Source organism: Cenococcum geophilum (genome assembly GCF_001692895.1).
Source record: "Cenococcum geophilum 1.58 unplaced genomic scaffold K441scaffold_60, whole genome shotgun sequence".
NCBI lineage: Eukaryota > Fungi > Ascomycota > Dothideomycetes > Gloniales > Gloniaceae > Cenococcum > Cenococcum geophilum.
Window position 1 is genome coordinate 362,094 of NW_027137618.1, and position 16,660 is coordinate 378,753.

General features: G+C 42.1%; 1 protein-coding gene across 1 annotated transcript; it reads left to right on the top strand.

Annotated features, from left to right (window-relative positions):
* Positions 1-3,636: 3,636 nt before the first annotated feature.
* On the top strand, positions 3,637-7,676 carry K441DRAFT_681358 (uncharacterized protein; the record flags this gene model as incomplete). Its single annotated transcript, XM_067651464.1, has 3 exons — positions 3,637-5,070; positions 5,123-5,174; positions 5,233-7,676. 3 exons carry the CDS (start codon positions 3,637-3,639, stop codon positions 7,674-7,676), a joined length of 3,930 nt encoding a protein of 1,309 aa, XP_067498582.1.
* Between the last annotated feature and the right edge of the window lie 8,984 nt (positions 7,677-16,660).

Here is a 16,660-nt window from a genome sequence, read left to right on the forward strand (position 1 = left end):
CCTATTGACTTACCTACCTGCCTGCATCGCCTACCTGGCTGCATTGCCTACCTATATGCATTGCCTACCTGTCTACATCGCCTACCTGTTTGCATCTGCCTACCTGTCTATTATCTGCCTACCCGTCAGCATCTACCTACCTGTCTGCATCTACCTACCTATCTGCATTTGCTTGCCTATCTGCATCTACTTACCTATCTGCATCTGCCTGCCTATCTATATCTACTTACCTGTGTCTGGCATCTACCTACCTGTCTATATCTACCTACCCGTCAGCATCTACCTATTTTGTGCCTACCTGTCTGTGCTACCTTGATTCGATTAATCGATCGAATCGTTTATAGTGTTCGCTGGCTAGTCGTTGTGTCGTCTGGCTCTGGCGACAGTCGTCTGGTTCTGGCGATAGTCGTCTGGTTCTGGCGACGGTTGTCTCGGTTTCTGGTAACGGTCGTCTGGCTCTGGTAACGGTCGTCTGGTTCTAGCGAACGGTTCGTCTGGTTCTAGCGACGGTCATCTAGTTCTGGCGACGGTTTGTCTGGCTCTGGCGACGGTCGTCTGGTTTTTGGCGACATTCGTCTAACTCTGGAGACGGTTGTCTGGTTCTGGCGCGGTCGTCTGGCTCTAGTGACGGTCGTCTGGCTCTGGCGACGGTCGTCTGGTTCTGGTAACGGTTTGTCTGGTTCTGGCGACGGTCGTTTGGTCTAGCGACAGTTGTCTGGCTCTGGCGATAGTCGTCTAGCTCTGACGACGGTTGTTTGGTTCTAGCGACGGTCGTCTGGCTCCTGGCGACGGTTCGTCTGGTTCTGGTAACGGTCGTCTGGTTCTGGTAAACGGTCGTCTGGTTCTGGCGACGGTCGTCTGGTTTTAGCGATAGTCATCTAGTTCTAGCAACGGTCCCTCTGCTGGCTGCCGTTCTAGTGCCTCCCTAGGTAGGGAGGATGTAAGGAAAGGAGGGAAGGGTAAAAAATAAGGCGGCTACATAGGCAGAGACACGTGTAGACGCTATCGGGAATATAGCGGGGACCCGATGCAGAGCTTCGTGTAGAGCCTCCGTACGCAGAGCTTCGCGCAGAGCCTTGTGCAGAGCCTCTGTACGTAGAGCTTCGTATAGAGCTTCGTGTAGAGGCTTCGCGCAGAGCCTCGTGCAGAGCTTCGTGTAGAGCCTCCGTACGCAGAGCTTCGCGCAGAGGCCTCGTGCAGAGCTTCGTGCAGAGCTTCGTGCAGAGCTTCGTGCAGAGCCTCCGTACGCAGAGCCTCGCGCAGAGCCTCGTGCAGAGCCTCTGTACGTAGAGCTTCGTGCAGAGCTTCGTGCAGAGCCTCCGTACGCAGAGCCTCGCGCAGAGCCTCGCGCAGAGCCTCGTGCAGAGGCCTCTACGTAGAGCTTCGTGCAGAGCTTCGTGCAGAGCTTCGTGCAGAGCTTCGTGCAGAGCTTCGTGGCAGAGCTTCGTGCAGAGCTTCGTGCAGAGCTTCGTGCAGAGCTTCGTGCAGAGCTTCGTGCAGAGCTTCGTGCAGAGCTTCGTGCAGAGCTTCGTGCAGAGCCTCTGTACGTAGAGCTTCGTGTAGAGCTTCGTGTAGAGCTTCGTGTAGAGCTTCGTGTAGAGCTTCGTGTAGAGCCTTATGCAGAGCCTCTAAGTAATAAAACTGTGTAAAAATTTATTTGCGTAATTAGTATATAACTTTACCTTAATTGCATGTNAAGGAATATACAGTTAGCTTTTAAAGTTGTTAAATAGGTTAACTGCGTGTTAAGGAATATATAGTTAGCTATTAAGTAGGTCAACTGCGTGTTAAGGAATATATAGTTAGCTTTTAAAGTTGTTAAATAGGTCAACTGCGTGTTATTTGACTTTTGGATGTGTCAAATTGGTNAATTGCGTGTCAAGTTGGTNAANTGCGTGTCGAGTTGGTCAAATTGCATGTCAATTACGCGAAACGCGAAAACCAAAGTCTACTTGAATCTCATCCTGCGAATATTTTCCCGATGTTATATTATTTCTATAGATTATTGTTTAGAAGCTTAAAGTATCTATATTTAAGGATTTTAAAATTAATATAGTTGTTAACGCCGTTTATAGATATAAGGTTAACTCCCTAACTCTACTTCTTTTAACCTTTATTAATTTGCTTGCTTATATCTGCTATATTATATAGCGTAGTATATCTATATAAGCTGTAACGGGTAGTAGTAGCTTATAGTAGGTAGAGGGGGTCTTATAACGGTCCGTAAAATTAATTAACAGGTCCATAATAGTTTAAGAGGTCTTTTAATAGTCTATAAAGGCGATTAATAGGTCTGTAATAGTTTATAGGAGGGTAAGAGGTTTTATAAAGGTTTATATTTATATTTATAAACTTCCGGTAAACCGTACTAAGACTTAAATAAGTATACAGAGATAGTAATATAGTCCATAATCCCCAACTTCCGACCTTCTAGTAGGTCGTACTAGGATTAAACGGGTGGTCGCTGTCGTGTATCGCTCAGGGGGAGGTGTCAAGTAATTGCTGATCTGTGCGCGCTCACTAATCAGTGTTTGTATCAACTTAATGATACAAGTAAGTCATATCCAGGGGCACGAAATACGTATAGTATCGTATGCTCTTTTGGATGGTGGTGACTGTCGATTCTATTGAGGTAGACTACGTAGTCTATATACTGACGCGCCCTCCCCCCTGATTAGTCATAAGCAAGTGGCTAATGCACCAAACGCGTAGACACGCGTTTGGTATACCAGGTGCTGTAATTATACAGTTTTGTACGCTTTAAAAGAACTTAAACTAATTATAGATAATAACTGGATTATCATTCTAGGCCCTCTGACAATCTAATTAACGACTTATAATAGTATAGAGCCCGTGGCGTTGTATAAATTTCACCCCCTAGTATTTACCTATTACCCTACCTTCTACCAAGAACGAGCTCGCTATTATAGGAAGCATATTAACCTTTATTGTAAGGCCCTAGGACTAACATTCGTGTATCCATTTAACAATTTAATCCTCCTGATAAGGATGCAGTAGCATTTTATGAGCCAGGTGTTGAAGGAGACGCCCAGTAAGGCGATGCGCAACGGTAGAATAGGGTAATGCGCGAACGCTGGAGGCTTTGCAAATTGATGGCTCAACGCCCGATTCAACGTCTTGTATAGCTTTTTGTATAGAGACTTCAGCTTCACGAGAACTTGATTGGGGAAGGGACATATTGATTTGTACAAGGAATTTCGGGTTTGGGTGTAAATTTGGTAGGGGAAGAAGAGCGCGTATGTCTCGCTTGGGGGTGAGACACATTAAGGTGACGACGCGCTGACACTGACATCTTGAGGGCATAATATGACGATGAGGCGCAGGTCCTCCCGTCCTGGCAAGAGGACCTGGCATGCCACCAATTTTTTTCCGCAATCAACACTAGTCATTGGTGTACCTTGCCGCAAGCCTCAAAGGTCTAGACTCCACAATCTCGATGCAGGAGGCCGTCGTTGCGTTCCGGGGCCCAGAAGTTCTCGTTTCCTGTAGCTAGCCAAAACAATCAGATCTGCTCTGCATCGACACCCCGTTCAGGAGTCTCGACGTCGGAACCCGTGCCAAACAACAATAGATCTGCAGTATACCGAGTAGTTTCGACGGTCTACACATCCTACAATGTCTTCCTTCTTCGGCCGTCCACTTACCCTGCTTAATGGCCTGGCACAAAAATCAGACAGCCATCTCGCCAAATCACGCTGTCCAGACTTTATCGCCTTTCTTGCAATCTTCCTGGAAGATGAGACGTGGCAGCATCTTAAATTCCAGCCGATTCTTACTAACAGATCCTTCGAATGGGCAGACGTGAGCATGGGTGGTATATCGTTCGACGTTCGCAAGGTCCGATATTCAACTTTTCCTACAGGGCTGGATGACAGTCGTTTCAAAGGTAGAGAAATTGTGGCCGTTAAACATCCGCGCGTGGAAATCGACAACATGCCAGTCGATGACGTTTACTCAGAGCTGGCGACTGAGCTGCAGGTACTCCGATATGCGCCCTTCCAGAAGCACGAGAACATAATTGATCTTCTTGGAGTGATTTACCACGACGCCGGAGATATCGATACACCAAATATCCTTCCAGCCCTTGTTCTGGAATTTGCAGAACTCGGAAGCGTCAAAGACTACCAGCAGAACGGCTACGGAGCTTCATATGCTGACAAGCTCGACATCGTCAGAGACGCCGCAAGAGGGATCGAAGTACTCCACTCCTGCGGCATCATACATGGAGATGTCAAACCTTCCAACCTTCTCGTATTCAAACATCCGAATCGAAAGTTTGTCGTCAAGCTCACAGACTTTGGCTTTGCAATGGCCGAGAACGACGACCGTCTCATCGGCTACACTAAATATCTCGAAGCCCCGGAGGCATGCACTACAATTGACCTGCGCTATCAACGACAACTCGACATTTTTTCCTACGGACTACTCGTGCATACCATTTTCAGGAACGGAGTATCGTACCATGAGTCTATTCCAGAGGAGACTCGCGATGCTGAGATGCTCAGACTCAAACAGGAGGGATTGCTTGCAGGCGTTATCCATACCCACTTCCTCCAGAACCTGGAGCATGATGAGTGCCCAGCATTCCTCATTTGCAGATTACTCCTCTTCTGCCTTCACACAGAGCCAAAAAGGCGTTTTAATAGCATGACCGACATCCTGTCAATACTGCATTATGCCGACACCTCTGCGACGTACAGCCATCCCCCTGCTTCTACGCCGTTATTCGAATCGTTCTATTGTTTTACAAAAAACCAATTTCAAAACATGCAAAACCTTGCAATGGGATCATTCTCAGCCACTCCCGCTCTGGATGGAATGCCGGACGCGGAAACCCGTCAACTCCGGGACCTGAGAGCTCGGCGTGAAATGGAATATTGGTGCAAATCTCACAGCGATTGGAAGGACCTTCAGGCATTCTGCATTTCCATTACGACAGCCATAAGAACCTTATGTGGTCTTATGCCAAATATGGACTCATTTGGTTCTGTACTCTCGGTTTTTGCGTCGATAAGCAGTATTGACGCCACCCAAGCACCCTTAGTTGTAGTACGTGTCGCCCCATAGATGCCATCCATTTAGCCATTACTAATCTTAACAGAGCCAAAATAGAGTATTTGCCGCTCCAATTCTCGACCAAGACTATTCCCGACGTAAGTTACTCTCGAGACCTTCTGAGGTGGAAGCTGATGAACTGCTTGCTGAAGCTAGATCGCCTTGGTGGTTGTTTCAGACGGACACCCGCCACGGTAAAGGAAAAGATTGCTTTGGATCTAGAAGGTCTAGCGTATTCAACACCGTCACCAGATTCTGAACGGAAGCACTGGGCGCTTCTCAATCTTGCTTGCCTCACTATCGACGATGTAGATTTTAGGTACGACTTACAGAAGGGACTGGACATGCTACACGAGAGTGCGCATCTTGGAAATACTCTCGCACAACAATTACTTGTGGATCTATATCCAGCTTCGGATACCACTGCCATCGAGCCTTCGTTGAGAGAGGTCTGGCTCAAAAATGTCACTGAAGCGGGTATCCCTCGACCTGCGTATGCATTGTCCGGCACATCAGGAGAGGTTATGCGAGCACAAGCTCATGCTCGGCAGAAAGAATCATTCAAATGGCATGAAGGCAAGGAGATCGACCGCACGTACGTGTATAATGTACAGAACAACCCAGTCAATTGTTGTTACTCAAGGGGCTGGCAAGACGGGGTTCTCCACAATGCCATTATCAACGACGAGCTGGAGCTGGCCCAGATGGTTCTCGAGAACGATCCAGCGTTGAAAGACAAGGTCGTAGACGGAGAGACACCTATGCTTCTTGCAAGTCGGCACGGCAATCTTCGCATGATCAAGATGCTTCTCGCAAAGGGTGCTACCCTGAATGGTGATGCATGGCAGCGCACAACGCCTCTGCATTGGCTCCACCGATTCCCGGAGCAAGAGCGGACAGAGGCACTTCGATTACTGAAAAGAGGTGGAAATGACTTGAATGCCTGGGATGACAACAGCTACGGCAAACCAGCTTGGTTCAATTGTTTTTCCAACCTCCCTGTCCAGGGAACTCCTCTCCACTGGGCGATCGATTCTCAGTGTGTGATGACGCTTCGGACACTCGTAGACAACGGGGCCGACCCGCTGTATCGATTGAACTTTGGAAAGTCTGCGTTCGTGTACGCATGCTGTCTCGGTTATGCGCCAGCGATTGAGCTATTCCTCGAGTACGACGCAGTCAGGGCCTCATTCGCTTCTTGGGTAAAGCTTCAGGCTGGGGCGCAAGTCTTCGTTCAACCACTGTTTTGGGTGGTAACCGGCGACAGACGATGGAAGTGTCTGATGCGCAACGGGTTGTCGTGGGAGGCTAAGACCAGACGAGTGATTGAACTCCTTGTCAAGCATGGTGCACCTGCAGACGCCGTTCTGATGGTGACGCCGAATCAGAAAATGAGCGCAACCTTTGCTGCCGCTTACCATGATTGCAATCCCGATGTCCTGCGATCCGGTCTTGAATTCGGCTTTGGAGACCATCTAGAAAGTACCTGGGGCGAGGCCACGTCTGGCGGCACCGCGCTCTTCCTTGCCATCACTCACCAGAATCGCGGCCAGTTTGAGCTGCTGCTCAAATACGGTTCGAATCTTCGCGCGGTTGACACGGCTGGCCACGATGCCGTGCTGCGAGCGTGTGAGGAAACAGATGATCTGTTCTACATCCAGAAGCTAGTTGAGGCAGGTGCTTCGTTAACGGAGACTGGGACACGTCCAAGAGCTGCGTTCATGGTCGCCGTGCAGAATGGCAACTTCAAGACTGCACGCTGGCTTTACGACCACGGCTTTGACAGAGATGAATTTCATCCGGGCAAAGGGCAGGAATCGTATACAACTCTTGGCCTTTTGCTCAAGAAGCACACCCGAGGCTCCGAGAAGCGCATTCGATTCCTTCTCAGCCTTCCCGACCGAGGAAGCGATGGATTCATCGTGCTCCGCCACCATGATCCCGATGAGGAGTTCTCTGCCTTTCATTGTGCGATTCACATTACTAGCGAAGATCCAGAGGATACCGAAACGACGAAGCTGATTGTGTTCACGCTTTTACAAAAATACAACCAGCCTCATCAGCTCGACCTTTGCCAGTCGAGCACTTGGGGCTCGCCGCTGAGTATGGCCACCATGGTCGGAAACTACAAAGTCGTCCGCGCTCTTCTTGAAAGTGGGGCTTCCGTTGATACCGCTGACAAACAAGGGAGCACTCCGCTGGATATAGCATATAAACGATATTGCCACCCCGAGCAGAACACTGCTTTTCTTTGGGTAGACGTCGCGGATGTGCCGGCGGTCAGGCGCACCCTCAACTTCATAAATGGCAATACAGCTGAGATTTTGTCGCTGTTGGCAGGCTACAGGGCGGAATCTATCTCCTTTGAGTGGCCGTCCTGGCACGAGATTGACCCTGGATACCGCGGGATGGACTGGGTTTTAGAGAAGCTGAGGGTGATACAGCAAGAAAGGTCCGAGCGAGAATCGAAGGCGAAATATAAGGAGATTATGTCCATTGCAGAGAGGATGAAGAACTCGCCACCCAGCGAGGAGGTTCTACGAAGGGCCGAGGAAATGAGGCAGAGTGTCCTCTCCCAGCAGCAGACTGAGGAAAACTGAGGAACCCTCACGTACTGTGACTTATTGTACCTGGGAAGGCTCGTTCTTCCATGCAGGGAGATGGGCATGAGCCGAAAGGGTTAGCCTGCCAAAGCCACAGACCTCAGCTCCACGTAATATAACCGTAATCTAGCTCCTGCATGACGTGATGTAACATACCACCGAACATATTCAGAGTTGCTTACTCGAAGTACCGCCCTATATAGGCGAATTCTTCTATATACCACAAATGACGAAGGAAATAGTTTTCTTGCGTCATAGTAGGATTTTACGGTCTAACTTGACCCTTTCTAAGTTCAAAAGCGATATAGCGATAAAGGCGGCGTTATGGTGGAGAATTATTACTCTAGCATTCAAACGCAAATTCGAGTACACTACAGAAAGCAGACTACAAAGCAACTATACTTTTATAATTTTTGTATATGAAAGCTTTCCGGACAGGATCCGGACAGTAACTCTTGGCAGTAACTTTACTGTCCGAATCTTTTGCCAAGTTTAATTCTGCCGGTATAAAATCAGTGGCTTAGAGCTTGTTTTTAGTGTTATAGATCTTGATTTTAGGGCAGTATACCAATTACATCATAATTAAGCCATGCTTGAGTCGTGATCTGCACCTATATCATAAGTCTTGGTGTGGTGTTATATGTAAAAATATTTAATTATAAGGTTTAAAAGGGGTTATAATTTAATTAAATTGCAGGTATTATAATACAAAGTCTCCGCGGTATAGTAGTATAGTAAGTTCTGTAATTGCTTTAATTTAATTTGGAGCTAGCTAATATAATTACACCACTTTTCCCGAAGTTCTTAAGTGGTCTATTAAGCCATAATATAAATATATAGGTTTAATATGATTTGGGGCGTTAAAAATAAGATAAGAACAATATAATTAATTTAAAGCCTTGCTAATACGTGATTTAATAAAAAATAACCTTTTTTTTAACGTTTTTAATACGCTACTGATGGAAACTAAACCCGCGACCTTCTGCTGCGCAATTAGGCCAAGGCCTCGGCGGTAATGCAATAAGGCTTATAAGGCTCTACGGCGATGTAACGAGGCTATAGCAATACAATAAGACTCGGCGCCGAGCATTAAAAGAAAGTTAAGGCTGCTCGGTCACTACAGAAGAGCCATAGTGCTTAGGGTAGTGTTAAACTTCAGGAGTATCAACTATTTGGGGCGTCTCTATTACTATAGTAGTCACTATAGTAACAGAGACACCTCAAATAGTCAAGGCTGCTCGGTTACTGTAAGAGAGCTATAGTGCTCGGGGTAATATCGAACTTCAGAAGTATTGATTATTTAGGGCGTCTTTATCACTGTGGTAGTCTCTATAGTGATAGAGACACCCCAAATAATCAAGGGTCGCGATTATTAAAAATTATACCGCCGGAAAGCTTGCCATAGACATAATTGACGACCCCCCACTAATATTAGTAATATTAGTAGTAGGGTTTAACTAAGTTATAGAGGACTTCTTTATATGTATATTAAACGTAGTATAAGGTAGCGGCTTTAATAGAATAAGGCAATAAGCTATAAATTACCACTAGTGGTTAGGAGTTAAAGCTATAAAATAGCGTTAAATAGCTATATCTCCAATTAACTCTAAGCTAGTATACGTTTTCCTAATTTGGCTTAGTATACTGTATACTTAATTGCTAGTTTATATAGGTAGGATAACTATTACTTACGTCTTAGTTTATACTATATTAACTTCCTTACCTAGTTTAAATTATAATAACCTAAAGTTAATATCCTAAGTATTAAGCTTTATAAAAGAGTTGTTAAAGTTATTAAAGTTATTAGAGTTATTAAAGTCTTAGCTAAAGGACGTTATAGGTAATTATAGTAGACGAATAAATATATTTAATAATATTAACTTTTGCTCTGGCTCTACCCTTAATATAGGTGCTTTAGGTAAGCTACCCTATAATATAACTAAGTTATTTAATAGAGACTTCTTAGTAGGCTTTCTAGAGGCTATAGGTAAAATTAACAACTAATATTTCCGCTTCTTAGCAGCTGCTTATAGTAAGTCTTATAGTAAGCACTGCAACCTCCTAGGCGCGGTTAATGTAAATAGTGCATTTAACGACTTTATACTCTTAAATATTTTAAGCTCCTTATATATACCCACTACTAGCCACTACCTATTCTTTTATTGCTTCTTATATTATTTTACCTACTCTCTATTTCTTACTGCTTTTTAGCTTACTTAAGGCTAGTAAGGCTATACTTTCCAGCCTTACCCTTCTTCTTAAACTCTACCTTTAAAGTTTAAATAGTATTAGGTAGCTTTACTGGTATAAGGTTATCCTTATTACGCAGCTCTTTAAATTTAAAAAGGAGCTGCTAAGTTTACCACTGGAATAAGTCTATAAGAACTTCTGCTTACTTAGGTGGATATATCTTTATAATTATATTATAAACTACACTTACTGCACCTAATGCTATATCTGCTCCACCATTACTAAAATAATTACTATTAGTGGTAGCTTTATTATTAGTGCTAAGTTAAGTGGCGTAGCTTAGCTGCTAGTTAAACGCAATAGTAGGCGGCCTGTTAAGTAGCTACTATAAATAAAAAAGACTTAGTAGTAGCAACGCTAAGTCTTATATAGCCTTCTCCATCTAATAATAATATGGGAGGCTATATTAAATAGGAAGGTTATAATTACCTTATACTAAATAGCAACCGTATTTACTATAACTATCTTTAATATTAAATCTACAAGTATAGAACTCTAGGAGTCGCTAACTTATATAAGTAATAACTTAACTCTTCTTAAGCAGTCTATGCCTTTAGTAGTCCTTATTAAGTTAGCTAAATTACCTATAGTTAGATTTAATAACTTCCTATTTGTCTTATATAAGCCTAATAGCCTTATTAGTTACCTAGCCCTATAGTAACCGGAATGCGTAAATATCTTAAAGCCGGAAAGACTCTGTAAGGGATATTATTGCGGACACCTTAGGTTACCCTCAGGACAACCCCCGGACGCCCCTTGGATGGTCGCCGGTCACGTGCCGGAGGCACGTACCCGTAGTATATAGTCTCTACAATTCTAGAGGTCTTACCTCCTTAAGGATTTGTCTCTCTTACTAATCTATTCTATTCCAATCGTGTCCTTATAGCCCCCTGTCTATAAGATCCCCTTATATTTAAATCCTTCCTACTCTTTTTAGAAGGGTAGTTGGCTCTAAGGACTAGATTGTTTATCTATATCTTTTGTTTATAACCACTATCCTCCCTTAAAAATCTTGCGACGACTTAAATAGAAACCCCACGGATACCTTATAGAAAGCCGTTACGTAAAGGCAGGAAGGTCCCTCTAATAGCGAGAGATTGCAATAATATAACCCTTTAGGTAAGACGGCTGAATAAGCCCTAATACCTAGATGCTCTAGGAGCTCAAAAACTCTTGCATACCTATAGTTACCGTTAAGGAAAACGCAGATACCCTCTATAATGGTTATAACGCTGCCAGAAAGTAACTAGAACCCCTCCGGCCCTACCTAGGCTAATTAGAAGATTAAGCGCTAAAGGCGACTTTAAGATCTTCCCTTAAGCTAGAAATGCCAGAGGAATATACTAACGTGTCCAACTAGGGAACCAACTAGAACCCTTCCGGAAGACCACCGGCCTATAATTGGCATAGTGGCGGTATATAGACTGCTTATAAGCTAAGCGGGCCTACCCCTTTAGGTAATTTAAGCTAATTACTAACTTAGGACCTAAGCCTTATTAGAAAGCCTATACTAGCTACTAGTACTAACACTACCTCTATAGCAGGAGCCTCCCTAGGCCCAAGTTTAGAAGGTTAAGAGCCCTATATTAATCTCCTTTAAGACGGATATTGGGAAGCTATTATAAGGCTTTTGGAAGCTATACAGGAGGAAGCTACTAATAAATATATTAGAACCCTCTAAGGGTAAATCTAGATCTAGTAGGGTCTAATCTAAGCTAGGTAAATTTTTTTATAACTTAGTTAAGGCTAAGGGCTTTTTAGAAGCTACCTAGTACCTACCTAAGGAGGTATAGAAGACTTAGAGAGTTATCTACGCTATAAACGGAAAAAGGATATAGACTGACTGGCTAAAGCCTCTAGTAGTCTAGAACTCCGCTATAGACCTAACGCCTAATAGTTGGACGATTGGGTTTGTGAGGTAGATAACTTCTTTAAGATGCTGATGATACGAGATAATACTAAAGAGTGTACACGCTGGATTATTAGCAAGATTAAAGACCGATTACTAAACTAGATTGCACTTAATTAGCTTAATAAAGAGTAAATTACTATATAGCTATAGCTGCAAACCTTTCTAAAGAAATGGACTTAAGATCCATATATTATATAATATAATAATGCAAAGCTATTCTAGAATAGGACACAGCTAGACCGCTATAACTTCCGCCAGTTTATAAACTTTATGGAAACTTATACTTAATAGATAGATTTAGAGCCCTTTAAAAACAAGGATAATAGCATCTATAAGAAGGAGAAGATTGGGTTTATCTAGGCTAGAATTAAGCTAGCAATTTGTGACGAAATAAAGCGCGTAGGAGCCCTATCGCGGATTACTATATATACGGATTTTAAACAAGCAGTTCTAAACGCTGAAGACACGGTAAGGAACTAGACCTCTTTTAGTAGAAAGCCAAAGGGTTACTAGAAGCGCGGGCACTTTAGTAGTAATACAGGGCAGACTTAACCTTTAAAGAAGCCGTTCTTAAAGAGAACTTTAAAAGGGTTAAAGTTAGGAACCTTAAATAATGGGAAAGACTTCTAGGGCCAACCTAATACCCGTCTAGTACCTTTATAGGAACACTTTAAGAAGTTAAGAGAAAACTCCGGAGGTAGATCTTATTGGAAAAATAAGTAAGGCGATAACCGCACTAACAATCTAAAAAAAGAAAAGCCCTAGTTATAAACTTCTCCCAGCTGTAACTAGGGTAAGATATAGAAGGAAAGACTCTCCGTATTGCTGTTAAGCTAGAAATAATACTCCCTATGGGTGAGGTATAATAGTTCTAAGTACTATACAACAGCGGCGCCGAAATTAATCTTATACGATATGATTTGGTAAAAGAGTATAAACTTATCCCATTGTAAAGGTGGCGGAAACCTATTATAGGCTTTTTGGATAAGTATTGGATTAAGCTATATAGTGCCTATAAGCTTATAGTGTTAGTGGCTAATATATATAACCGCACTAAGGCTGTCAGCCCGCAACCCTTCTGGGTAGCTGACTTTATAGGTTATAACCTTATCCTTAGATACCCTTAGCTTACAGAAGCAGATCCTAAAATACGCTTTAAGATAGGAGCCTTTAAATAGTGGAATAATGAAGATTTAGAAGGGCGTATATTACTAATAAGCCTAAAGGATATCCTAGAGAATATAGCCCTAGGCGAAATAGTGTACGCTTTATACCTAAAGGAGTATTAGATCCAACCCCTATTTAATAGCAAGATGGGTATAGAGCTTAGTATAGGTAACAACCCCTCTATAATAGAGACCCTATAGGGAACTACCGGATAGGTTATAGAGACATTATAGGGAGGCGGCGATCTTAAGGATCTTATAAGATACTTTAACCGCTATAGGTTACTCTAGCTTAAGCAATATACGGAGAGTATACTATAGCACCTCAAACGCTGCGTTAAGGAGTTCCTTACCCTTTATTAGCTACTATATAAAACGGTTTAATATACGGTGGTAACTATATATAAGCAACTACTATAGCGTATAATACTGCCCATAAGCATCTTAAGGGAGCTCCGGGACCTACCTAATAATAACGCGGAGGATAAACGCGACCCCGATTTATTAAATATTCTAGTAGGCCTAAGGGACTTACTAAGGGTATTTTTAGGTAGGAGAGCTAAAGTCCTACCGCAGAACTTGGAGTATAATCACGTAATTGATTTAGAAGAAGGTAAATAACTGCCGAACCTTCTTATCTATAACCTCTTGTATAAAGAGCTTGAGATCCTACGGGAGTACCTTAATGGCTTACTAGAAAAGGGATGGATTTAGCCTAGTAAGTCGCCGTTAGGCGCGCCGATCCTCTTTGTTTTAAAACTAGATGGAACTATAAGGCTATGCGTAGACTATTGCGGTCTTAATAAGATTATAATTAAGAACTGTTACCTACTACTACTGGTTAGTGAAATGCTGGATCGACTATCTAGGGCGAAGATCTTTATAAAGTTAGATCTATAAGACGCCTATTATAGGCTCCGTATTAAAGAAGGGGATAAGTAGAAGACCACTTTTAAGACCCGATACAGCTACTTTAAGTATTTAGTGATGCCTTTTAGGCTAGCTAATACGCCTGTAATATTCTAATCGTATATTTACAGAGCCTTAGGGGGACTAGTTAACCGCATATACGTTATCTATTTAGATAATATCTTAATCTACTTAAAAGATAAGAATTAATACAAGTAACACGTCCGCGAAGTGCTGGAACGTTTAGATAATTAGGGCCTCTACGCCAAAGCGTTAAAGTATGTCTTTAATACTAAGTAGGTTAAGTTTCTGGGTTATATTATAACGCCTATAGGTGTAGTTATAGACCTAGTATAGGTATAGACGATTTAGGAGTGGCCGGAGCTAGAGAGCTACTAGGATGTTTAAGTGTTCCTAGGCTTTGCCAATTTCTATAGGCGCTTTATCTATAACTACTTAGACGTTACTTAATACCTATCCGACTATATTATGGAAGCTTCTTAAGACCTAACCTAAGGAGTAAAAAGCTTAAAGGCGGTAAGGAAGAAAATTAAAAAGGGACTAATTAAATAATATAAGCCATGGTTATGGCCCGGAAAGGTTTAGGAGGCCTTTTAGGAACTTCGCGTAAAGTTTACGGAAGCTCTATTACTGCGGCATTTCAACCTAAATTAGCTATTAATAATAATCACTAATATATTAAATTTTGCCCTTATTGGTATCCTACTATAACCTAATAGGCATCCGGACGCTACCTAGCTCCATTAAAGACTAGTAGCATTTTATAGTAGAAAATTCCAGGGACCTAAAGTTAGGTATTATACCCATAACAAGGAACTGCTAGCTATAGTTGACTACTTTAAATAGTGGCGATATTACCTTAAGCACGCGAGCCATACCACTTGTGTACTCTTAGATCACTATAATTTATACTACTTTATAACTATAAAGGAGCTTATACCTTAATAAGCTAGATAGGCAGAGGAGCTCGCGCGATTTAATTTTAAGATTAAATATAAGCTAGGGGAAAATAACCCTACTAATAGACCGTTATGACGGCTAGACTATGCTAAAGGCTTTAAAACGGGAGAAGGAAAATAGATAATAGATATCTTACTCCCTATATTATAGAATAAGCTCTAGGTGTAGGATGCTTAAGTACCTACAGCTCTATATACCGAGTCTCAGGCAGTATAAGCCCTATTAGTTTCTACTGACGTTCTAGCTGGTACCCGGTCCGTTGCCGATAAGGGTCCGAATATATCTGGATAGGATGTTCCTAATACATTCTTGGAACCTAGTAATATACTATTCTTAATTACTAAGCTATCCCCTTAAACTAATAGCAAAGCTATAGAGCAATTAGAACTTAGAGCCCTATAATAACTAAAGGACTTTAACCTTATAGCGGCCTTTTTAATATACGCGTATTAAAGAGTTGTAAGATCTATAGTACTATCTAGTCTTATACTTAGAGTAGTATAGGATAAAATAGCTTTTACCCAGGAATTATCTAAAGGGTTAACGGATCTCATCCATAAGGTATAACGGAGGGACGCTTCCTATGCCATTCTTAATATGGAAGTAAACTGGAAACGTAATGGAAAGGAAGCTACTAGGCGCTACTATTGGGAACTAGACCCGATAGGCCTACTGTATAGAGGTGGTAAGGTTTAGGTGCTATAAGAAGCAAATCTACGATAGAAGATTCTTATAAAGAATTATAATAATCCTCTAGGCGGCCACTATAGTTAAGCAAAGATAGTAGAATTACTTTAGCGTAAATACTATTAGCTAAGGCTTAATTAGGAAGTAAAGGAGTATATTAGCTATTATGAGAAGTATTAAGTATATAAGATCCGCAGGCACAAGCCATAGGGTCTACTTAAATTAGTTCCCCCCGCTAGTAAGCTATAGCAATATTACGCTATAGACTTTATTACGGATCTCCCGCTATTTAAAGATAGCTAAGGACGAATATACAATTCGGTTCTTATACTTATTAATAGGTTTTTAAAGTACGTTTAATACCTTCCTATTAATAAGACAATTAACGCATAAGAGCTTGCCAACCTAATTAAAAAGAAATGCTTTCTTAAAGTAGATTAGCCGCACTCTATTATCACTAATAGGGGCAGCGTCTTTATAAGCTAGTACTGGTCAGATCTATGCTTCTATTTAAAGATAGACTACTATTATAGTATAGCTTTCCACCTATAGATGGATGGGTAAATGGAATGCTAGAACTAGGAACTGGAGTCTTACCTATAGATATATTTAAACTACTAGTAAGATAACTGGTACGAGCTACTTCCGTACGCAGAGTACGCTTATAATTTAAAGTAATATATATTGTATAAGTATACACTAATCCAGATTGCTTATAGCGTCTAACTATTTAGGTTTAATAGTATACCTAATAATTACTAGCTAAGGCCGTATGATTAGTTATGGGATCCTACTAGAAAGTCTAAGGACATCTATTGGAGAGTATAAGGATACCTCTAAGAATAGGAGGAGTAATGGAAGTATACAAAGCAGAGCCTATAAGATATCTAAGAGCAATAGAGACTTTAGTATAACCGTAAGCACTAAGATAAGCATTTTAGAGTAGGCGATAAGGTTCTATTACGTTTAATAAATATTAAAACCCGTTAACTATTAAAGAAGCTTAATATAAGATACCTAGGTCCCTTCTAAGTTAAGGAACGAATTAGTAAGCTAGCCTATCGTCTCTAGCTACC